This window comes from Oncorhynchus mykiss, chromosome 6, assembly GCF_057628025.1.
Source record: "Oncorhynchus mykiss isolate SJ-2025 chromosome 6, ASM5762802v1, whole genome shotgun sequence".
Taxonomy (NCBI): domain Eukaryota; kingdom Metazoa; phylum Chordata; class Actinopteri; order Salmoniformes; family Salmonidae; genus Oncorhynchus; species Oncorhynchus mykiss.
Genome location: NC_143027.1, coordinates 20,060,001 through 20,085,269, shown reverse-complemented (window position 1 = coordinate 20,085,269; position 25,269 = coordinate 20,060,001). Strand labels below are relative to the sequence as shown.

Below are 25,269 nucleotides of genomic sequence, written 5' to 3'. Positions count from 1 at the left end.
TACTTTGCCTGACTCAGTTACTTTACGCACAACCGAGGTGGAGGTTTAGAAAATTGGCTTTTGGGGAACTCTGAGTGCTGCCAGAATCACAGCCTTTTGGAGGCAAAGCCATTTCTCAGTGAAACCATAGGACCAGCAGAGATGAGAGAGAGCGAGATGAGAGCGAGACAAATGTGTGTGTGTGTGTGTGTGTGTTAGTGTGTGTGTTAAATGCTGCATCTTCGCTCTCCCGCAGCATCAATCTTTGTCTTCCTGTCGTGCTACTTGTGACGCACAGATCTTTATTAAGGTGGGCTCTATACAGCCAGACTGGGGGGTCAGTCTGCTGCAGAGCTCCGTGGGAGTGTTTAGACACAGCTTGTTGGAGAAATGTTTGTGTGTGTGTGTGTGTGTGTGTGTGGGTGTGTGTGTGTGTGCATGCCTGTGTGCGTGCCTGTGTGTGTGTGTGTGTCTGCGTGTAGTTATGTTCCATGGAAAATGACAGCTGTTGACTTCGTCTGGATATGAAGAGCCTACAGCATCAGACTGTATATTTATTTTGTTATTTTTCTATTATATTGGTCACTTTTGGCAATTTCTACACAATAAAGGAATTTCTTTGTTACTTCTATTTAGTTGGTATTTCCTAATTCACAGCTTGGTTTGGGTCTTTTGGTAGAGCAGTGTTTCTCAATGGGGATTGAGTGAGTCAGTCAGTTAAAACTGGCCTTAGTCTTCTTACCAGGTGTGAGGCTCCCCTCTCTCCCACACACACACGCACACACACGCAAACACACACACACACACCCACGCCCACCCCCACACACACCTTTTTCTTTCACCCTTATATCACTAAGTCTCACACTCAGATACTCACATGCACACATGCATGCACACACCCAGGCACTCAGCTCAGGTCAAGCAAGGTGCAGTGAGTCATGGCTGGAGATAATGTTCCCGTTATTCACGATAAGCAGCACAACCAAGATCCAATTACACATCCAGCACCACAGGTGTGTGTGTGTGTGTGTGTGTGTGTGTGTGTGTGTATACGTGTGTGTGTGTATACGTGTGTGTGTGTATACGTGTGTGTATACGTGTGTGTATACGTGTGTGTGTGTGTGTGTGTGTGTGTGTATACGTGTGTGTGAGACAGTGAGCGTTAATGAACCATTGTTCTGGACAGAATGTGTGCTTGGCAGGACCAGTTTCTTCGACTAACCATGCATCACTTTGTCTGGGATCTGTTGTCAGTTTCAATGCTCAGTATATTGTCCATAAAGGGGACATCTTTACAAAGACACCATAGACCCCATGCCGTGTTTGACTGTCATTTTCAGAACAATTGTTTTGTGTACCTTCTAAATAGCTGTGAAAGACCCGTTGAAAAACAAGTGTTTTTATTTTAATCATTTTTTCAAAGCAAGTCTCTGTGCTTACTACTAAGATGTGCAGCGCCAAACTTACACAGAGAGCCTCTGCATTGCCCCAAAACTCCCATTCATTTCATTCCATCTGCTCTGGTTCCCCTGCATCCCCAGTTTAAGCTGTGGGATAGAACATTTAATCTTCTGTATCGCTTTGGAACATTCAGAACACGACAGTCAGATCAATTCAAATGCGACCCCCGAATCAAACCTGTCAGAGGGGAGAAAGGATGGCCGCAGGTGGTTCATGACTAATCTCACCATAAATCAGATCTATCTTCTATCTCTGCTTCTGAACGGTTGAACCTCTCAGAGCAGGGGCACAGCAGGCTGGCAGCATGTCATCTAACAGCATGGAGGGACTAGAGATACACAACTCCAAATGCAAACATGACCACAAATAGCGATGAAGCAGTCCTAGTTCTTCCTTTAGCCAGCCTTACAGTAGAGCTGCTACGGCCTAGTTGTTAGGGAACTGTTAATATCATTAGTGAGTTTGAGGTCAGAGAGCTCGTGCTGTGTCCATGCCTACATCACCATGTCTACATCACCATGCCTACATCACCATGCCTACGTCACCATGCCTACGTCACCATGTCTACATCACCATGTCTACATCACCATGCCTACATCACCATGTCTACATCACCATGTCTACATCACCATGCCTACATCACCATGCCTACGTCAACATGCCTACATCACCATGTCTACATCACCATGCCTACGTCACCATGCTTACATCACCATGCCTACGTCACCATGCCTACGTCAACATGCCTACGTCACCATGCCTACATCACCATGTCTACGTCACCATGCCTACATCACCATGTCTACGTCACCATGCCTACGTCACCATGTCTACGTCACCATGCCTACGTCACCATACCTACGTCACCATGCCTACATCACCATGCCTACGTCACCATGCCTACGTCACCATGCCTACGTCACCATGCCTACGTCACCATGCCTACGTCACCATGCCTACGTCACCATGCCTACATCACATTTCTACGTCACCATGCCTACGTCACCATGCCTACATCACCATGCGTACTTCACCATGCCTACGTCACCATGCCTACATCACCATGCCTACGTCACATGCCTACGTCACCATGCCTACGTCACCATGCCTACGTCACCATGCCTACGTCACCATGCCTACGTCACCATGCCTACGTCACCATGCCTACGTCACCATGCCTACATCACCATGCCTACGTCAACATGCCTACATCACCATGCCTACATCACCATGTCTACGTCACCATGCCTACGTCACCATGCCTACATCACCATGCCTACATCACCATGCCTACGTCACCATGCCTACATCACATGCCTACGTCAACATGCCTACGTCACCATGCCTACGTCACCATGCCTACATCACATGCCTACGTCAACATGCCTACGTCACCATGCCTACGTCACCATGCCTACATCACATGCCTACGTCAACATGCCTACGTGACCATGCCTACGTCACCATGCCTACATCACATGCCTACATCACATGCCTACGTCAACATGCCTACGTCACCATGCCTACGTCACCATGCCTACGTCACCATGCCTACGTCACCATGCCTACATCACCATGCCTACATCACCATGCCTACAGCACCATGCCTACGTCACCATGCCTACATCACATGCCTACGTCAACATGCCTACGTCACCATGCCTACGTCACCATGCCTACGTCACCATGCCTACGTCACCATGCCTACGTCACATTTCTACGTCACCATGCCTACGTCACCATGCCTACATCACCATGCGTACTTCACCATGCCTACGTCACCATGCCTACGTCACCATGCCTACGTCACATGCCTACGTCACCATGCCTACGTCACCATGCCTACGTCACCATGCCTACATCACCATGCCTACGTCACCATGCCTACGTCACCATGCCTACATCACCATGCCTACATCACCATGCCTACGTCAACATGCCTACATCACCATGCCTACATCACCATGTCTACGTCACCATGCCTACGTCACCATGCCTACGTCACCATGCCTACATCACCATGCCTACGTCACCATGCCTACATCACATGCCTACGTCAACATGCCTACGTCAACATGCCTACGTCACCATGCCTACATCACATGCCTACGTCAACATGCCTACGTCACCATGCCTACGTCACCATGCCTACATCACATGCCTACGTCAACATGCCTACGTGACCATGCCTACGTCACCATGCCTACATCACATGCCTACATCACATGCCTACGTCAACATGCCTACGTCACCATGCCTACGTCACCATGCCTACGTCACCATGCCTACGTCACCATGCCTACATCACCATGCCTACATCACCATGCCTACGTCAACATGCCTACATCACCATGCCTACATCACCATGTCTACGTCACCATGCCTACGTCACCATGCCTACATCACCATGCCTACATCACCATGCCTACGTCACCATGCCTACATCACATGCCTACGTCAACATGCCTACGTCACCATGCCTACATCACATGCCTACGTCAACATGCCTACGTCACCATGCCTACGTCACCATGCCTACATCACATGCCTACGTCAACATGCCTACGTGACCATGCCTACGTCACCATGCCTACATCACATGCCTACATCACATGCCTATGTCAACATGCCTACGTCACCATGCCTACGTCACCATGCCTACGTCACCATGCCTACGTCACCATGCCTACGTCAACATGCCTACGTCACCATGCCTACGTCACCATGCCTACATCACATGCCTACGTCAACATGCCTACGTCAACATGCCTACGTCAACATGCCTACATCACATGCCTATGTCACCATGCCTATGTCACCATGCCTACGTCACCATGCCTACATCACATGCCTACGTCACCATGCCTACGTCACCATGCCTACATCACATGCCTACTTCACCAGGTTTTAGTCCCTGTCCTTCAGGGGTAGGATGCTTATTTATTTGTCATTTAGGTCATTTGGGAACAGAAGTGAACTTTCAGCTGATCTGTTGAACTGACGTCTGTATTGTCATATTGTTTCTATCCATTGCCCTGAGTGTGACATCACTATGCTAATCACATAAGGCTACACTTGCAGAAACTCTGGAGGATGAAAATATTTATGAGAACAGCAACATTAGAGGCCTATTGCTTATGACAACAAAAAGGTGATTCTGGTCAGTATGATGACAACAATGGACAGAGTAGCTTACTTTGCATGTGTTGATTTCCCCTCATGCACACACTATAGTCTATACCAGACATTCCAATATTACAGCACCAGAGAGCTAATACCATATTGATAATCCAGGAGGGGGAACCCACAAGGGCAATATAAGGAACTTGTTGGAATCCAAATGAAGGAGCCTAGTGCTTACATTTGTGTGTACCAAATAATTCCAGGGGTGAAGATAGGATCCTGCTGGAAAATAGACTCAAAGTTATTTTGCCATTACAGCAGCCGAATAGTCTTCTTTGCTTTGTGCTATGCTTTGGGTGTGGTCCCAGTGTAAAAAGTGGAGGAACTAAGTTGACATATAGAGTGTACTACTTTTGACCAGGGCCCATGGTCAAAATTGTGCACTATATAGGGAATACAGTGCAATTTGGGACACAGGCATGTTTTGTTGGACCTGTGCCTTCTGGCCAATCCATAAGCATATGGGTGTGTGACACAGAATTAGGAATTAGAACATGGGTGTGACATCACAACGTCTATTATAAGGTGCTCAACTACTGATGAAAATAGGAGCTCTGAGGATGATGACGATGTTGGTGTGTTTATGACAACGACAGAGTTAATGACGGACTATGGGTAGGCCGTCATTATAAATAAGAATTTGTTCTTAACTGACTTGTCTAGTTAAAAAAAAGGTTCAATAAAAAACATTTCAAAAATAAAATGATCATTACCATGGTGTCGTTGTATTATTATGGTCGTCATGGTGACCCATGTTCTGTTTGGAGAACAGCTTAACCTGGCTTATCTCCAGATTTCTTCGGGATCTCCGGGAATCCTTGATTGGTGGCACACCCTCACACACGCATGCATGCGCACACACACATACTTTGTTTGCGCCTATATGTCCTCACTCACTCTCCTACCTCCCAAACACACACACTGACACCACGTCATAATGATGTCATCAAGGTTTTAAAGAGGGATTACTCTGACATCACTGGGATGGGTGCCAGACTAAACCTATTAGCATAAGCGTGTGTGTGTATGTGTGTGTGTTTGTGTGTGTTTTCCCAGAGATGAGAAAAAAAGAGCATGTCAGTTTGATTGAATGATGATTTGATTATTCATGATATTTAGCAGGTCTGTCATTAGTCTGTCATTACTGTTGTGTCATCCATCTTGAGACTTTCCATGCCATTAGCTGTGATGTGTCAGAATGGTGTTGAGTTGATATTGGAGTTGACCTGTAAACAGCTTAATGGTGGTCCATGTGCTTCAGCCAGAGACACAAAGACCAGAGAGACAATGATATAGTGAGGCTGTTAGCCTCCATACCTTGTAAGTTGAGGTAAAGCTAGTTTAAATACTGTCCTTAAAATAATTTAGAAAACAACAAGGTGTGTTCAGTGGGCAGCCTACACTCTCTGAGGTACAACAAGGTGTGTTCAGTGGGCAGCCTACACTCTCTGAGGTACAACAATGTGTGTTCAGTGGGCAGCCTACACTCTCTGAGGTACAACAAGGTGTGTTCAGTGGGCAGCCTACACTCTCTGAGGTACAACAAGGTGTGTTCAGTGGGCAGCCTACACTCTGAGAAATCAGTAACATAAAGGGATTAGTAAGGTACCAGCGGGAGACGAGAAAAGCAGCATTGGTAGCCTACCGATTACCAAATCCCAGTGCCACAGAAAATAAAGCTTTTTAAAGTGATGTAACATGGAGAAAAGGTCAGTTTTCTACACACAACATCCCTGTTGGGATCTTCAGGCCTGTGTGAAAACGGAGCATAGAGAACACCTGGGCTCAAATCAGTCCAATAGTGTCCCCTATGCAAAGTCATGCATTCAGGCATGATCAATGACACACACACACACACACACACACACACACACGGAGCCTTATCCCCTGGTGTGTTACGCTTGTCCCGTTATCTGAAGTGTGGGGAAACGTTTTGACTTGTGATCCTCTCTGCTTTGTGAGCCAGCTCCTCACTGAGACCTCCAACTTAATGGCAGGTGGAATAGTCATGAACAGTCCACGGCTGTTGTGACCCTTCAAGTGATGGTGCTTTTCACACATCGTTCTCTTCATGAGACTTGTTTAACTTAAGGTACAGCTTCAGAAAAGAGTGATTTTGTCCATTTATATCAGATTATATCAATAGATTTATATCAGTTGAACGTCTTGTAGATATAGACTTATTGAATGTTATGAATTGTTCCATGAGGCCTACGTGAATTGGTATGTTCCATTCTCATTCATTCTGATCTTGTACATTCCTTATATGGCATGTCATCTTCTGCAGCTTTCTCCACAATAATGCTCGTTGGGTAAGCTCGGTGGTTGTACCCATTCATTTTCCCATTAAATTAGTGATTATTAAACCTGTGGCTGTCTCCTAGCAACTGAGGCCTGATTGGTTATCAGGACCTACATGCCCTTCTGAATTCTGTCGTTCTGCAACCATGGAAACCAGTTTACAAACATGAATCTGGGAGGAGAACTTAAAGATAAAGAGGACCTGATCACCGCCACAATGCAAAGGGTACACCGACACAGACAATGGCCCACCGCACTAGAGAGGATTTGTAGTCCAGTACTTTAGGTTCCCTCAAAAATGTTTTGACCTATGGGAGTTTTTAGTCACTTGGAAAACATACCATAACGTTTCCATTTGAGATATGTAAGGATTTCTTTGAATGTCTTCCTCTCTTTATCTCTCGTTTTCTAGAGATGGTATTTTGGAGACTCTAGAAAGTGAGCTATGTTACACAGCACTGAAGTGGGTTGTGAACTGATTATACATGTGAAGCAGGCATCCAATCAAAGCTATATTTTTAACCCAGCGGCCATCTCTAGGGTGGAGGGGCAAAGGGGGTGATCTCTCTCCCTCTCCCTCTCCCTCTCCACACCACTTATGAGACAGTATGAGAAGTGAATGTATCCCCAAGGCTCACCCCTCTTCACCCCTCACCCAGGACAGGTAACCCACTCTATGATAGCCCTCAGAATAAACGCCCATGCTTGAACTGCTGCTTCTCATTTCACATCCACCCTTTGAACCTGAGCTGAAATCTCAGTTGAATGGTTTTAAAATGCAAAATAAGATACACACTTCAGTTTTGAAGATAACAACTTGAGTCCTGTGAGTCTGCTATCAGCAATATGCTACATTGGTCGGAAATAAGGGAACATCAACAACAGTGGTCTCACTCACCAATGGCTTTTGCTTGAGACCACAGTTGGGATAGATGGTAAGTTATTAGATTTCCTTTCAGTAGAAGCTGGTCTTTATTTGAGTCTGCTTTGTCGGTATAGGTTGGACAGTAACATTGCAGTAAAGCCCTGTTGGTTGGGTTCCTGATGGGGCCTAGTGAGGGGTGTAGGGACACAGGAAGTGTGAATGAGTCATTGAGGAGCAGAGATGGAGAGAGGCCCCTGTGACATAAAGTACTATTCACCCCCTAATGAGGGGAACTTGCACCCTCCCTCTTCTTTTCTCACACTATTGGTCTCCCTCTTCAACTCACTCACTCCCCTTCACTCTCTCTCTCCCTGTTGCTCCTTCACAGGTGATAGTGGGTTGTTTTTAAGCTCCTAACAAAGTCTGTGACCCTACACTGTCAAGTAGATCTGTAGCACTCTGTGCCTCGTAAGCCAATCACAATGACAGCATGTCCAATTAGCTGTCCACTGTCTCTCTAATATTAGCAGACACTTTTATCCAAAGAGACTTACAGTAAGGCACGCATACATTTCCGCATTGGGTGGGCCTATCAGGAGTCGAACCCACAATATTGGTGTTGCAAGTGCCATGCTCTACCAACTGTGCCACACAGGACCATTTCTCTGATAGCAGGTTCAGTTGGCCGTTTGCCTCATGGAGACCTTGTGACAACAGCCTAACGCCATTCCTGGGTGCTCATTTCACAATACTGCAGTCAGTGATCGTGTGTGGTGGATTTGGCAGCCAGGTGTGTGCTGTGTCCATGTCTGGGTGTGTCTGGGTGTGTTTACACATGTACAGTTTTGCATCTGTCTTTGTATCTGTGCCTTTAAAATCACCAAGGAGCAGTTGTCACCTGCTCTGTGAAGCCATGGCAGACAAACGCAGGTGTGTGTCTGAGAACGTGTGGCGTTCAGCCTTGACTGTCCTACTTCTTAGAAGAGACTGCCCACTGTTGGTCATAGAAGGCATGCTCATTACAAACCCAAATTAGCCTGGCAACAATTCACCTACATATGGTCAAATATTGGTTGAAGCATCAATGCCATTGCTTGCAGCCATAACAAACGTCAAGTTCTCCTAGCTATTGATTGAGATTATGGGAAGGATTTGGAGTGGAAAGGTAGTCTAACTGAAAAAGGATGTTTTGTCAAATTGAGCAATTAGCTAAAATGATAGGTGGTGTTATGTTTCTTGTGGTGATGCTGGTGATGTTTTTGATAAGACTATTGCAATAACAATATAATGGTGAATTACAGTAAATGCAATCCAATTGAATTTAGCTTCATACCCTCTCAACCAGTACATTAGCCTGAAATTCAAAGTCCCTGTATGGGGCACTGCTGCCCCCTAGCGTTGGAAGATGGGTATCACAGCTCTTATGGGTAGGCTATCACAGCACTGAGTGAGTGGGTGAGTGAGTTCGATTCAGTGCACCGGGCTATGGCCCATGACGTGAACATGCAAAAGCGGTGAGGGAGGAGCGCCCTTCTCAAATGGAACAGTACTCAGCGACCCTCTGCAGTGTTGGGGAGTAGAGAATTTATTTGTAATTTAACCACATTTTGCAGTAGCTTGGTGGAAGTTGAACTAAATTCCCTATCTGGCCCTCGTACCATCACGGTCACCTAATCATCCCCAGCTTACAATTGGCTCATTCATCCCCCATCCACTCCCTGTAACTATTCCCCAGGTCATTGCTGTAAATGAGATTGTGTTCTCAGTCAACTTACCTGGTAAAATAAGGGTCAAATCAACAAAAAAAATGATTGGTAGTGTTTTCAGTAGTTACAGTTGAAGTCGGAAGTTTACACACACCTTAGCCAACTACATTTAAACTCAGTTTTTCACAATTCCTGACATTTAATCTAGTAAAAACTCCCTGTTTTAGGTCAGTTAGGTTCACCACTTTATTTTTAGAATGTGAAATGTCAGAATAATATTAGAGAGAATGATTTATTTCAGCTTTTATTTCTTTCATCACATTCCCAGTGGGTCAGAAATGTACATACACTCAATTAGTATTTGGTAGCATTGCCTTTAAATTGTTTAACTTGGGTCAAATGTTTCGGGTAGCCTTCCAGAACCTTCCCACAATAAATTGGGTGAATTTTGGCCCATTCCTCCTGACAGAGCTGGTGTAGTTGAGTCAGGTTTGTAGGCCTCCTTGCTCGCACAACATTTTTCAGTTCTGCCCACACATTTTCAATGGGATTAAGGTCAGGGCTTTGTGATGGCCACTCCAATACCTTGAATTTGTTTCCCTTAAGCCATTTTGCCACAACTTTGGAAGTATGCTTGGGGTCATTGTTCATTTGGAAGAACCATTCGCGACCATGCTTTAACTTCCTGACTGATGTCTTGAGATGTTGCTTCAATATATCCACATAATTTTCCTACCTCATGATGCCATCTATTTTGTGAAGTGCACCTATCCCTCCTGCAGCAAAGCACCCCGACAACATGATGCTGCCACCCCCGTGCTTTACGGTTGGGATGGTGTTGTTCGGCTTGCAAGCCTCCCCCTTTTTCCTCCAAACATAACGATGGTCATTGTGGCCAAACAGTTCTATTATTGTTTCATCAGACCAGAGGACATTTCTCCAGAAAGTATGATCTTTGTCCCCATGTGCAGTTGCAAACCATAGTCTGTTTTTTTAATGGTGGTTTTGGAGCAGTGGCTTCTTCCTTGCTGAGTGGCCTTTCAGGTTATGTCGATATAGGACTCGTTTTACTGTGGATATAGATACTTTTGTACCTATTTCCTCCAGCATCTTCACAGGGTCCTTTGCTGTTGTTCTGGAATTGTTATGCACTTTTCGCACCAAAGTACGTTTATCTCTAGGAGACAGAACGCGTCTCCTTCCTGAGCGGTATGACGGCTGCGTGATCCCATGGTGTTTAAACTTGCTTCCTATTGTTTGTACAGATGAACGTGGTACCTTCAGTGTTTGGAAATTGCTCCCAAGGATGAATTTGGGAGCAATTTTTTTTCTTTCTTGGCTGATTTCTTTTGATTTTCCCATGATGTCAAGCAAAGAGGCACTGAGTTTGAAGGTAGACCTTGAAATACATCCACAGGTACACCTCCAATTGACTCAAATGATGTCAGTTAACCTGTCAGAACCTTCTAAAGCCTTGACACCATTTTCTGGATTTTTTTTTAAAGGCACAGTCAACTTAGTGTATGTAAACTTCTGACCCACTGGAATTGTGATACAGTGAATTATAAGTGAAATGACTTGTGTCATGCACAAAGTAGATGTCTTAACCCACTTGCCAAAACTATAGTTTGTTAACAAGAAAATTCTGGAGTGGTTGAAAAACAAGTTTTAATAAAACCTACCTAAGTGTGTGTAAACTTCCGACTTCAACTGCAATTACTTGTTTGCCATGTAGCGATATAACTACTGGAGCGACACACTACATTTCTTTGCAAAACTTTAATTAAATATGAGTGAAGTAGGCAAGAATTTCCTTTAATTTTAGTCATCAGACCTGCCTCTTTACATAGTTTTTGTGTTTAATAGACTAAATTACACATTATGTTAACATCTGACTCCAGAGTGATCTGTTCTTGCAATTTGTAGTCTGACATTTCAGATTAAGATATGATAATTCTTCACGAAGTATTTTGGATGTAGTGAACTACTTTTTCAAAATAACTTTAGAAAACTATATTTTAGTGTAACTTAACTTCTTCCAGTGTGAAGTAATTGTTAGCTTGGTAAACTATATTTTCAGAGTAGCTTCTCCAACATTGCTGCTCAGTCATGTTGTCAACAAGGTTCCAAAACGAATGCAATCAATGCTAACCCGGTTCACCCGGTGCAGGCCCAGGGCATTTATCGAATCCCCTCAGTCAGTGAGTGAGTGAGTGAGTGACTGAGTGAGTGAGTGATTAATTGAGAGAGTGAGTATTATCTTCTTAGCTGTTTCAGATGGACTTAGAGACAGACAGTAATAGTGTCTCTCTTAGAGACTTAGACTTAGAAACAGACCGTAATAGCCCTGCTGTCTAAAGTAACTGACATATAAAGTATCAGCCAATAGCTGTGTACCCGCCCCTCTGCACAATCATTCAGTCTCTCTCTCTCTCACCTTATCTCATGCTTCTCCCTCCACCTCTCCTTCCTCTCTCTCATCTCGTAGAGGGTGATGTCCAGTGGAGCTCTCTAGAAGGAGTGGCCTCCCTGGCGCTTGTGTGTTTGTGTGAGTGAGTGTGTGTGTGTGTCTCTACCGTGTGTGTGTGTGTGTCTGCTGTAAGGGAGTGTTCCCTTGCACGTATGTGTATGAGTGTTTGTCTCAGCTGTGAGTGTGGAGGTGCAGTAAGATGAGTCTGCCAGCGAACGCAGAGTCTCTTGAGAGGATAGCACGCTACCGCCATGCCTGCTCCAGTGGCTCTCCATACGCCACCAACAAGCCCATCGACATCAAAGCCAGGAGGAGAGGGTAACTGTGGGCACTGGGGATAGAGGAGGGAGGGTAGGCTATTGTGACTCTGTATTTATTATTAATCAACCAATATGTCATGTTTCTGTTTAGTTATTATTCCAAGGCTAGATGCCCAGTGGTGCTCTCTAGAAGGGGTGCAGTTTTGTCCCAGAGAAAACTGTGTTGAGATGGACTAGAATGGGATTGTTGCTGTGATTCTTGGACTGTCATAGTTATTTTTCAACTGCTCCCCCTCACAAAGCTTTCTGTTTTGTGAGAGATCGTCAGTGGAAGAGGAGCAGACAGGGGAAGTTGAACATGTCATAGAGCTCTATTAGCCAACTGGATTGACCAATAATAGTTCTTTAAAGCCCTTCCTCATTTCGTGTGTGTGAATGCTCTCGTGTGTATGTGTTTATGTGGATGTGTGTATGCCTGTGTGTATGTTTGCTCACTCATCTAAGCCCTACCTGGCCTACCGGTGATAAATAGCTCCACCGGGGCAACCCTAACAAACAGATCAGCGTTCACATTGAAGTGCGCCACAGTGTTATGTAAAATGTCGTTGCTCCGTTTCTCAGCCGCTGGGCTATTTTGATCACTACTTTGTTGCTGAGAATTTCTCTGCACCGCAGGAAATGTTCATGCAAATTAGCTTTGTGATTTACATACATTCACTGAAAACCCACACTAACACAGTTATATACATTTATTGTACAGTGGCTTCCGAAAGTATTCACGCCCCTTGACTTTACCAAAATGTTGTTGTGTTACAAAGTGGGATTTAAATGGATTTTTAACATTTTTATTGTCAACGATCTACACAAAATACTCTGATGTCAAAGTAAAAAAAGCATATATGTACATGCTGAAAGGTGCATTTTTCTCTCCGTGTCTGTTGGATAGCAGACTGAACTACGTTTTCTTTAGAATTTTGCCTGTAGTTAGCTCTATTCCCTTCATTTTTATCCTTAAAAACTCCCTAGAACTTACCGATGACAAGCATACACACAACAGCCACCACCATGCTTGAAAATACGAAGGGTGGTGCTTACTGATGCGTTATGTTGGATTTGCCCCAAACATAACACTTTGTATTCAGGACAAAAAGTTAATTTCTTTGCCACATTTTTTGCATTATTACTTTAGTGCCGTACTGCAAACAGGATGCATGTTTTGGAATATTTTTATTCTGTACATGTCACACCCTGACCATAGTTTGCTTTGTATGTTTCTATGTTTTGGTTGGTCATGGTGTGATCTGAGTGGGCATTCTATGTTGGATGTCTTGTTTGTCTATTTCTATGTCTGGCCTGATATGGTTCTCAATCAGAGGCAGGTGTTAGTCATTGTCTCTGATTGGGAACCATATTTAGGTAGCCTGTTTGGTGTTTGGTTTGGTGGGTGATTGTTCCTGTCTCTGTGTTTGCACCAGATAGGGCTGTTTAGGTTTTTGCACGTTTATTGTTTTTGTTAGTTTATTCATGTATAGTGTCTTTATAAATTAAACATGAATAACCACCACGCTGCATTTTGGTCCGCCTCTCTTTCATCAGAAGAAAACCGTTACAGTACATGATTTCTTTATTTCACTCTGTCATTTATGTTAGTATTGTGAAGTAACTACAATGTTGATCCATCCTCAGTCATCTCCCATCACAGCCACTCATCTGCAACTGTTTTAAAGTCACCATTGGGTTCATGGTGAAATCCCTGAGTGGTTTCCTTCCTCACCGGCATCTGTGTTAGGAAGTATCTTTGTAGGGACTGGGTGTATTGATACACCATCCAAAGTGTAATTAATAACTGCACCAGGCTCATGGGGATATTCAATGTCTGCTTTCTTTTTTCTTTTGTTCCCCTTTGAGAACCATTGGAAAACCTTGTCTTTTTGGTTGAATCTGTGCTTGAAATGTGCTGCTCGACTGAGGGACTGTACAGGTCATTTTATATGTGGGGTACAGACATGGGGAAGTAATTCAAAAAGCATGTGTAACACTATTGCACACAGAGTGAGTCCATGCAATAAATTATGTGACTTATTTAGCACAATTATATTCCTGAACTTTATGTAGGCTTACCATAAAAGGGTTGAATACTTACTGACTCAAGACATTTCAGCTTTTCATTTTTACTTAATTTGTAAACATTCCCAATAACATAATTCCACTTTGACATTATGAGGTATTTTAAATCCAAGACTGCTTCCATCACGTGGACTGGGATATGTTTCGTATTGTGTCAGATAACAACATTGACGAATACGCTGATTCGGTGTGCGAGTTCATTAGAACGTGCGTTGATGTCGTTCCCATAGCAACGATTAAAACATTCCCTAACCAGAAACCGTGGATTGATGGCAGCATTCGCGTGAAACTGAAAGCGCGAACCACTGCTTTTAATCAGGGCAAGGTGACTGGAAACATGACCGACTACAAACAGTGTAACTATTCCCTCCGCAAGGCAATCAAACAAGCTAAGCGTCAGTATAGAGACAAAGTAGAATCTCAATTCAACGGCTCAGACACGAGGAATCACGGACTACAAGAAGAAAACCAGCCCAGTCACGGACCAGGATGTCTTGCTCCCAGGCAGACTAAATAACTTTTTTGCCCGCTTTGAGGACAATACAGTGCCACTGACACGGCCTGCAACGAAAACATGCGGACTCTCCTTCACTGCAGCCGAGGTGAGTAAAACATTTAAACGTGTCAACCCTCGCAAGGCTGCAGGCCCAGACGGCATCCCCAGCCGCGCCCTCAGAGCATGCGCAGACCAGCTGGCCGGTGTGTTTACGGACATATTCAATCAATCCCTATACCAGTCTGCTGTTCCCACATGCTTCAAGAGGGCCACCATTGTTCCTGTTCCCAAGAAAGCTAAGGTAACTGAGCTAAACGACTACCGCCCCGTTGCACTCACTTCCGTCATCATGAAGTGCTTTGAGAGACTAGTCAAGGACCATATCACCTCCACCCTACCTGACACCCTAGACCCACTCCAATTTGCTTACCGCCCAAATAGGTCCACAGACGATGCAATCTCAACCACACTGCACACTGCCCTAACCCATCTGGACAAGAGGAATACCTATGTGAGAATGCTGTTCATCGACTACAGCTCGGCATTCAACACCATAGTACCCTCCAAGCTCGTCATCAAGCTCGAGACCCTGGGTCTCGACCCCGCCCTGTGCAACTGGGTACTGGACTTCCTGACGGGCCGCCCCCAGGTGGTGAGGGTAGGCAACAACATCTCCACCATGCTGATCCTCAACCCTGGGGCCCCACAAGGGTGCGTTCTGAGCCCTCTCCTGTACTCCCTGTTCACCCACGACTGCGTGGCCACGCACGCCTCCAACTCAATCATCAAGTTTGCGGACGACACAACAGTGGTAGGCTTGATTACCAACAACGACGAGACGGCCTACAGGGAGGAGGTGAGGGCCCTCTGAGTGTGGTGTCAGGAAAATAACCTCACACTCAACGTCAACAAAACTAAGGAGATGATTGTGGACTTCAGGAAACAGCAGAGGGAACACCCCCCTATCCACATCGATGGAACAGTAGTGGAGAGGGTAGTAAGTTTTAAGTTCCTCGGCATACACATCACAGACAAACTGAATTGGTCCACTCACACAGACAGCATCGTGAAGAAGGCGCAGCAGCGCCTCTTCAACCTCAGGAGGCTGAAGAAATTTGGCTTGTCACCAAAAGCACTCACAAACTTCTACAGATGCACAATCGAGAGCATCCTGGCGGGCTGTATCACCGCCTGGTACGGCAACTGCTCCGCCCACAACCATAAGGCTCTCCAGAGGGTAGTGAGGTCTGCACAACGCATCACCGGGGGCAAAGTACCTGCCCTCCAGGACACCTACACCACCCGATGTTACAGGAAGGCCATAAAGATCATCAAGGACAACAACCACCCGAGCCACTGCCTGTTCACCCAGCTATCATCCAGAAGGCGAGGTCAGTACAGGTGCATCAAAGCTGGGACCGAGAGACTGAAAAACAGCTTCTATCTCAAGGCCATCAGACTGTTAAACAGCCACCACTAACATTGAGTGGCTGCTGCCAACACACTGACTCAACTCCAGCCACTTTAATAATGGGAATTGATGGGAAATGATGTAAAATATATCACTAGCTTTAAACAATGCTACCAATATAATGTTTACATACCCTACATTATTCATCTCATATGTATACGTATATACTGTACTCTATATCATCTACTGCATCCTTATGTAATACATGTATCACTAGCCACTTTAACTATGCCTCTTTGTTTACATACTCATCTCATATGTATATACTGTACTCGATACCATCTACTGTATCTTGCCTATGCTGCTCTGTACCATCACTCATCCATATATCTTTATATACATATTCTTTATCCCCTTACACTGTGTATAAGACAGTAGTTTTGGAATTGTTAGTTAGATTACTTGTTGGTTATTACTGCATTGTCGGAACTAGAAGCACAAGCATTTCGCTACACTCGCATTAACATCTGCTAACCATGTGTATGTGACAAATAAAATTTGATTTGATTTTATTTTATTTAAATGCAACAAAATGTTGAAAACGTCAAGGGGTGTGAACTTTCTGAAGGCACTGTAGCCTATTTTTGGCCAGTTAATAGTCTAACCACTGATCAAACAACATTATGGACTAAACTTTCAAATCCTGTTGCCGTAGGATTATTTTGTGACAATATACTGTAGGTTAAATTAAGATCCTGCATCTGTGGCTTTGGTTTTTATAAGGTATTAGTTCTGGTGTTTGGTCTGTATAAATCCAATGTTGCGCAGGTGTTGGTCAATATCTGCAGTAGACTTTGAAGTGCGTGTGCGTGTGTGTGTGTGGATGCAGCAACATGTTTACTGTTAGAGAGATTGGTGCTATTAGAAGTATGAAAGGTGACAAATAAGGGAATGGGAGAGCTCCATCAAATCCTGCACTTTACTCCATGTTCTGGGAGACGGCTCCATTCAGTTGATTATTCAGCTTATTGGTTGTTCTAACGCTCACAGCCAAGGCACTTTCCTCCCATTAGTGCTAATTCTGCAGGGTCTGTCTGTCTCTCCAAGTAATCATACTAATCAGATGTGTGCTTTATGATTATCAAAGCAGGTTATTTCTGTATTTGTGTGTGTGTGTGTCTGCTCGTACGTAAGCATGTGTCTGTGTGAATGACGTGCGTGCATGTGTGTCTGTGTGTGTAATGTGGTGTGTGAGTCTTGGCGCCATAACCAAGTCATGAGGTAAAGGTCAGAATGTTATTCTAGACATATAGATATGGGTGGAACTTGACCTGTGGATTGAGTGTGCTGACCGTCTGTCCTCTGCAGCCTCACTTCAACCTATTGATAACAAGTTCAAATCAAATCAAATGGTATTCGTCACATGCGCCAAATACAATACATGGCGCATGTGACGAATACCATTTGATTTGATTTGAACTTGTTATCAATAGGTTGAAGTGAGGCTGCAGAGGACAGACGGTCAGCACACTCAATCCACAGGTCAAGTTCCACCCATATCTATATGTCTAGAATAACATTACCGTGAAATGCTTACTTACAAATCCCTAACCAACAATGCTGTTTAAAAAATACAAATAGGAACAAGAAATAAAAGGAACAAGTAATTACAGAGCAGCAGTAAAATAACAATAGCCAGACTATTTACAGAGGGTACCGGTACAGAGTCAATGTGCGGAGGCACCAGTTGGTCGAGGTAATTGAGGTAATATGTACATGTAGATAGAGTTATTAAAGTGACTATGCATAGATGATAACAGAGAGTAGCAACGTTGCACTGATAGTAGAGTGAATAAGGTCATATGCATCATGAACTCATTTTACAAAGGCCTATTTAACAAAATCAATTCAACCAAGTAACTTTGGAATATTCCTATTCTTAGCTTGGTCTATTCTTGCCTTATTGCTAGGCCAACTTCAGGTTAACTTTCATGACCACTAGGGGGACATAATGATTTAGAATTGTCCACTGGCACTGCCTTAGCATATACAGTATGCCTATTTCAGCACTAGATGGCAATAATGATTCAAATTACCTGTGTGCTGAACTTGTATTATACCTTTACATGTAACTGAATGTAACTGCTGTACTTCTTAGTTTGAAGCGCTTTGTTATCATATCTTGTGTTTAAGTTGCTAACCCTTTCTTGTTGGGTTGTATGCAACAATGACAGTATATCACTGTGGACCTGTGAAATTCCCACAGTTTAAAATACAAATTATATTGCCTTTAGCCTGTAACTATGGCCCTGGGTAAGACAAAACTCAAGGTGTGACTGATGCTTTAACATGAACCAGTGGGTTGTGCCTATTCATGTCCACTTCATTCACTACCAATGACTGACAACGAGTCACGTGATGTGAAAACCATGGACAGCCTCAGGATGCAGCCAGTCAGCCAGCATGAAATCAGTCACATTACTGTACCTCTGCTGTTAGAGAAGCTCATTGGTTTGCCAGCCTCACACAGAGGTTCATCATCTGACTGACTGAGTTGCTGGAGAAACATGGGATGCGTCCCAAATATCACCCTACGGTATTCCCTATGTAGTGCACTACAGGGCCCACAGGGGAAAAGTAGTGCATTATATTGGGAATATGTTGCTATTTGGGACGCACATATTATACTTTCAACGGAGGATAGATGGCCGAATGTATGTGTATACTACACCATGACAGGATGTATATATACTACACCATGACAGGATGTATATATACTACACCATGACAGGATGTATATATACTACACCATGACAGGATGTATATATACTACACCATGACAGGATGTTTATATACTACACCATGACAGGATGTATATATACTACACCATGACAGGATGTTTATATACTACACCATGACAGGATGTTTATATACTACACCATGACAGGATGTTTATATACTACACCATGACAGGATGTATATATACTACACCATGACAGGATGTTTATATACTACACCATGACAGGATGTATATATGCTACACCATGACAGGATGTATATATACTACACCATGACAAGATGTTTATATACTACACCATGACAGGATGTATATATACTACACCATGACAGGATGTATATATACTACACCATGACAGGATGTTTATATACTACACCATGACAGGATGTATATATACTACACCATGACAGGATGTATATATACTACACCATGACAGGATGTATATATACTACACCATGACAGGATGTATATATACTACACCATGACAGGATGTATATATACTACACCATGACAGGATGTATATATACTACACCATGACAGGATGTTTATATACTACACCATGACAGGATGTATATATACTACACCATGACAGGATGTTTATATACTACACCATGACAGGGAGTTTATATACTACACCATGACAGGATGTTCATATACTACACCATGACAGGATGTATATATACTACACCATGACAGGATGTATATATACTACACCATGACAGGATGTTTATATACTACACCATGACAGGATGTTTATATACTACACCATGACAGGATGAAATGACAGTGTAACGTCAACCAGGGGATGTTGTCTTTTGTTCTGCCAGGGAAGAGGGAGAGGGAAAGAACGATGGAGGGAGTTGAGAGAGAGAAAGAAAGAATGAGAGAGAGAAGGAGAAGCCAGGCCACTCACGTCTCTCTATGAGGGATACTATGGCTGTCATTGGCTTTATGTGCTGCTTGGGAACAAATTAAAAATCAACAAATTGATTTGATGTATGTAGAATAGCTGTTTCTCTTCATGTCTGACCTAAAACAAATGCTGTTTGTTAGACTTTATGTGGAGTCAGAAGGTCAGGGAGTAACTCGGCTCAGGGTCCACAAAAATGACCAGAAGAAGGAATAAGGCAAGATTGCCCCCAATCCAATGACATCCTGTTTCATCCTGTTGTTTGGTGAATAGGCCTATTTGTTAGCTGATGTATGTGGGTACGCTACATACATTATTACCTCATTATCTGAGGTCAGCATTGATTATGTGGAATTACAGCTCATTGTGTGAGTGTGTGTGTTTGAGAGTGTGAGAGAGTGTGACGTGCGGCCGATGGTGGCCCCAGTCCTGTCTCTTTTCTCTCACACAACATAAAAGAAAAGAAGCAGCACATGAAGCAAATGACCAACGTATTATCCCTCATAGAAAGCCTTGAGTGGGCCAGTTTCTCTCTCTCTCTCTCCCTCTTTCTTTCTTTCTCTCTCTCTCTCCCTCTATCTTTCTTTCTCTCCCTCTCTCTTTCTTTCCCTCTCCCTCTTCTCTGGCAGAACAAAAGACGACATCCTCTAGTTGACGTCACTCTGTTGTCACGACACACAATTATGCCAAGGTACATGAGATGCAGGTGTGTGTGTGTGTGTTTGTACGTGTGTGTTGCTGTTACTTATTACATTATTACTACCGGGTCTTATAACGAGCTGTTGTTGTGTCTAAGACGTGCTTCATAAGAGAATCACTTATCTGTCCCAGTCAGACCCTAATGAGGAGCTCTCTCTCTCTCTCTCTCTCTCTTCTCTCTCTCTCTCTCTCTCTCTCTCTCTCTCTCTCTCTCTCTCTCTCTCTCTCTCTCTCTCTCTCTCTCTCTCTCTCTCTCTCTCTCTCTCTCTTTCTCTCTCTCTCTCTCTTCTCTCTCTCTCTCTCGCTCTCTCTCTCTTTCTCTCTCTCTCTTCTCTCTCCCGTCTCTCTCTCTCTCTCTCTCTCTCTCTCAGTGACCAGGTTATGAGGTAATTGGGCTTGTGTAGTAGCCCTGACAGAAACTTTGGCCAAGTTCTGCCATGTGGTGGAAGCCTCCATGTTTGTTGACAAAACTTCCTCAAGAGCCGGAGCGTACCCTGATTCCACATTCACCATGTTCTTTCTCTGTTTGATAAGAAAAATGTTGATTGTAGACGTTGGCTACAGTTGAAACAGTACTTACTATTACCACAACGAATAGAAGATGATCAAGTTAGACTTATACACTTGATATTTAATTGGAGGGATTAGACTTCCTAGAATGTATGACGATACCTTGAATTTACGTTGTTGGTATGATTTCACGTAACAGAATCTTTTCACGTTGGAGAATGGTCTGGGGCTAGTCCTCAAACTCTCCTGGTTGGTCACTGGTTGGTTGGTCCCTCCCTCCCTCGCTCCCTCGCTCCACTATTATGCAAACGGTTTTCAGTCATTGAAGTTGCTCAATATGTAAGATTTTACTTAATTTACATTGCTCATATTATGACTTTTATTCAGCTACTTTCTGTCCTTACTACACCTGTATTAGTCACTGTGGATAACTTCAATTGTAATTCATTGGAAGTCACAGTGGATTTGTGCCACATGCCACTATGCTACTTCTCTAGCACATTGTGGATAACACAACACGGGTGTTGGTGTTTGGTTACCTTGGCAGCAGTGTGATTGATGTTTGAGACAGCGGCTGTACTATGGGATAGAGCCCCGCCCCTGCAGGAGTTACTGCAACCTCAACAACCCCACCCCTGCCAACACAAACCCCCCCTCAAGCTGCAGGAAGGAGAGAGAGAGAAAGAGAGAGAGCTTACACATGTGGCCAGGGAAGGAGGGAAGAGTCAGAAGACAGAGAGAAAAAAGAGGGAGAAGAAAGAGAGGAGGAGGGCTTATACTCGCTGGCCAGGAAAAGACTGTCGAGAGGGAGAGGAAGGAGAGGTAAGGAAAAAAGTGGAAGAGAATTGACACACGTTGGTAACAACTACAGAGCAAGAGAGAGAGAGAGAGAGAGAGAGCAAACAGGAGTCCGAGGAAGGGAAAGAGAAAGGAAGGGGGTGAGAGAGAGCGATTAATAGAGGAGGCGGATCCGACTCACACTGTGGTCTGAGAGAGGATTCCTGTGTAGTGAATAGTTTTAGTTGGAACTCCAGTCCTGTGTTCTCTGACTTATCTACCAGTCTCTGTTTCTGTCAGGACCATAAGCTCCCAGGCTGGGGCACAGAAGCCCTAAACACAACACGACCACAACAGGAACATTACAGGACCACTCTGTTGGACCCATGCACAGGATTATTGCAGTTCGAAGGAGAGGTCGAAACACGGTCTGAAAAGAATCTTATCAGAGCAGGACAGCTTTTTGAGATAACTGTAGAAGTGAAGAGTGACCACTGTGGTTTGACCACAATCTGAACACAATAGGACCGTTTGACCAGGAGGGGAAAACGTGGGAACTGTGGGAACCGTGGTTTGAACAGGAACACTTTCCTTTCTAGGGAGTTGTGGGGTCTGTGGTTTGACCTGAACAGGACCGTGGGGGCTGTGGCCTGGACAGGACAGTAACGTGTGGGAGAGAAGGTGACATCATGAGTATTGTTATGAAGCCACGATCTCGCTCCATCAGCTCTCTACGGAACATGGAAGGAATCTGGTAAACAGACATACAATGTCTTCCAACCACACACTGTCCTGTTTCTCCCTGTTTCTGTGTTCTCTTTCCCCTCTCTCTCAAACCTTTATCTCTCTCACCCTTTTCTCTCTCTCCTTTGTCCTGCTACTTTCCTCTCTCACTCGCCCAATTTCCAGTTCCCTAGTAGTAACTTTATCGATCAATTGCACATAAGGTCCAACCACTTTTACTCCAACCCCTCCAAAAGACACAAATATGCCTCTCTCTCTCTCTCTCTCTCTCTCTCTCTCTCTCTCTCTCTCTCTCTCTCTCTCTTTCCATCATCCTGTGTAAGGCTCTGTCGTTTATCTCCACATCATCTTCCTCTCCCTGCCTCTGTCTCCTGCCTGTCATCTCAATCCTCTCTGCCCTCTCTCCTGCACCCTTATCATACTTCCCACTGTTCTCTGGTTCCTTTCCTTCTTCAGGCTGTCAAGCTCTGGCCTGTCCGTTCATATTTGTTGTTTTGACTGTGGAACATGAGAGGTTCTTGGTTAACTACAGTAACTGTATGTGAGAGATGTCTTTTTCTAGTCTTCCTCTCTGTTGTACTCTGTTAACTATACAACACAGTGAAAATAAGAGAAGTCATCCAGCATGGATGTTTGCCTCTGTGCTGTGGTGTCTCTAGTTACTATGTTTCCATCAGAACTCACCATGTCAACACCATACAACAGCCGTTACATACTCTCTCATAAGGTGGTAAAGGCTGTATGTTAATCATCATGTACTCTGGAACGTCTCCCTAGCAGCGCCCCCAGGGTTCTCCTCTTCCATAGAATGCACCTCCAGGTGGCTGCTCTCCCCGCCCTCTTCTCTCCCTCCTGTCTCCACTTGTCTATGGCTTCTTTTTCTCCCTCATCACTTCTGCACTCACATGTTCTCTGCAAGGGTAGATCCCTGTCGAAGACTAGTTTATTTCCACAGGGTTTCTCCGACGTACTTCAGGCTGAGCAGTACAGTCCAGTCCTGAACAAACACACAGCATGCTGGTTCCCTCCTCGACCCTGGCCTTAGGGTCGCTCTGTTCTCACACAGCCTGCTAATTATCCACATAAGCCTCTCAGACTGGGAGAAGGCCTGTGTGAACTAAGCCCCATCATCATTAAAGCCATTGCGGAGTTATCCATCTGAATGAGGATGCCTTTCAAGGACAGGTATTATGATCAGATTAACATGGAGAAGGATATCTCTAATAGTCTGCCCTGAGGGTTCAACCTCATCTTTCTCTTCTACTCAGATTTCAGCTGATGTGAGATCGTATATGCCTATATCTGTAATCTTTTGTAACAGTGTGCCGTTTCAGTCATTTAAGACAACAGAGCATTGGGCTGATATGAATGGATGGTGACCACAGATACTATCGTTTAAATGATTTATTTTTTATATCTCCATCGGTCCAGTACTGGGCTGTTGTTTACTTCTCAGTTTGTCATAACTCTTCTTCTCTTATGGACTTACAGTTGAAGTCGGAAGTTTACAGACACCTTAGCCAAATACATTTAAACTCAGTTTTTCACAATTCCTGACATTTAATCAGAGTAAAAATTCCCTGTCTTAGGTCAGTTAGGATCACCACTTTATTTTAAGAATGTGAAATGTCAGAATAATAGTAGAGAGAATTATTTATTTCAGCTTTTATTTCTTTCATCACATTCCCAGTGGGTCAAAGGTTTACATACACTCAATTACTATTTGGTAGCATTGCCTTTAAATTGTTTAACTTGGGTCAAACATTTCGGGTAGCCTTCCACAAGCTTCCCACAATAAGTTGGGTGAATTTTGTCTCATTCCTCCTGACAGAGCTGGTGTAGTTGAGTCAGGTTTGTAGGCCTCCTTGGTCGCACGTGCTTTTTCAGTTCTGACCACAAATGTTCTATAGGATTGAGGTCAGGGCTTTGTGATGGCCACTCCAATACCTTGACTTTGTTGTCCTTAAGCCATTTTGCCCCAACTTTGGAAGTATGTTTAGGTTATTGTCCATTTGGAAGACCCATTTGCGACCAAGCTTTAACTTCCTGACTGATATCTTGAGATGTTGCTTCAATAAATCCACAGAATTGTCCCTCCTCATGATACCATCTATTTTGTGAAGTGCACCAGTCCCTCCTGCAGCAAAGCACCCCGACAACATGATGCTGCCACCCCCGTGCTTCACGGTTGGGATGGTGTTCTTAGGCTTGAAGCCTCCCCCTTTTTCCTCCAAACATAACGATGGTCATTATGGCCAAACAGTTATATTTTTGTTTCATCAGACAAGAGGACATTTCTCCAAAAAGTATGATATTTGTCCCCATGTACAGTTGCAAAGCGTAGTCTGGCTTTTTTTTGTGGCGGTTTTGGAGCAGTGGCTTCTTCCTTGGAGCAGTGGCCTTTCAGGTTATGTCAATATAGGAGTCGTTTTACTGTGGATATAGATTCTTCCTGTTTCCTCCAGCATCTTCACAAGGTCCTTTGCTGTTGTTCTGGGATTGATTTGCACTTTTCACACCAAAGTACGTTCATCTCTAGGAGACAGTATGCATCTCCTTCCTGAGCAGTATGA

General features: G+C 44.1%; 1 protein-coding gene across 2 annotated transcripts in view; it reads left to right on the top strand.

The window, feature by feature from the left end:
• Positions 1–21,763: 21,763 nt before the first annotated feature.
• Positions 21,764–25,269, top strand: part of LOC110525419 (3',5'-cyclic-AMP phosphodiesterase 4D) — a 55,113-nt gene continuing 51,607 nt past the window's right edge. The window contains exons 1-2 of one of the 2 annotated variants that reach the window (XM_090237176.1): positions 21,764–21,997; positions 22,552–22,706. In XM_090237176.1, coding sequence (XP_090093302.1) covers positions 22,642–22,706 — 65 coding nt within the window. In that variant the 5' untranslated portion in view covers positions 21,764–21,997; positions 22,552–22,641. Of the gene's footprint in view, positions 21,998–22,252; positions 22,707–25,269 lie in introns of both variants that reach the window. The other variant, XM_090237175.1, reaches the window with a different exon arrangement.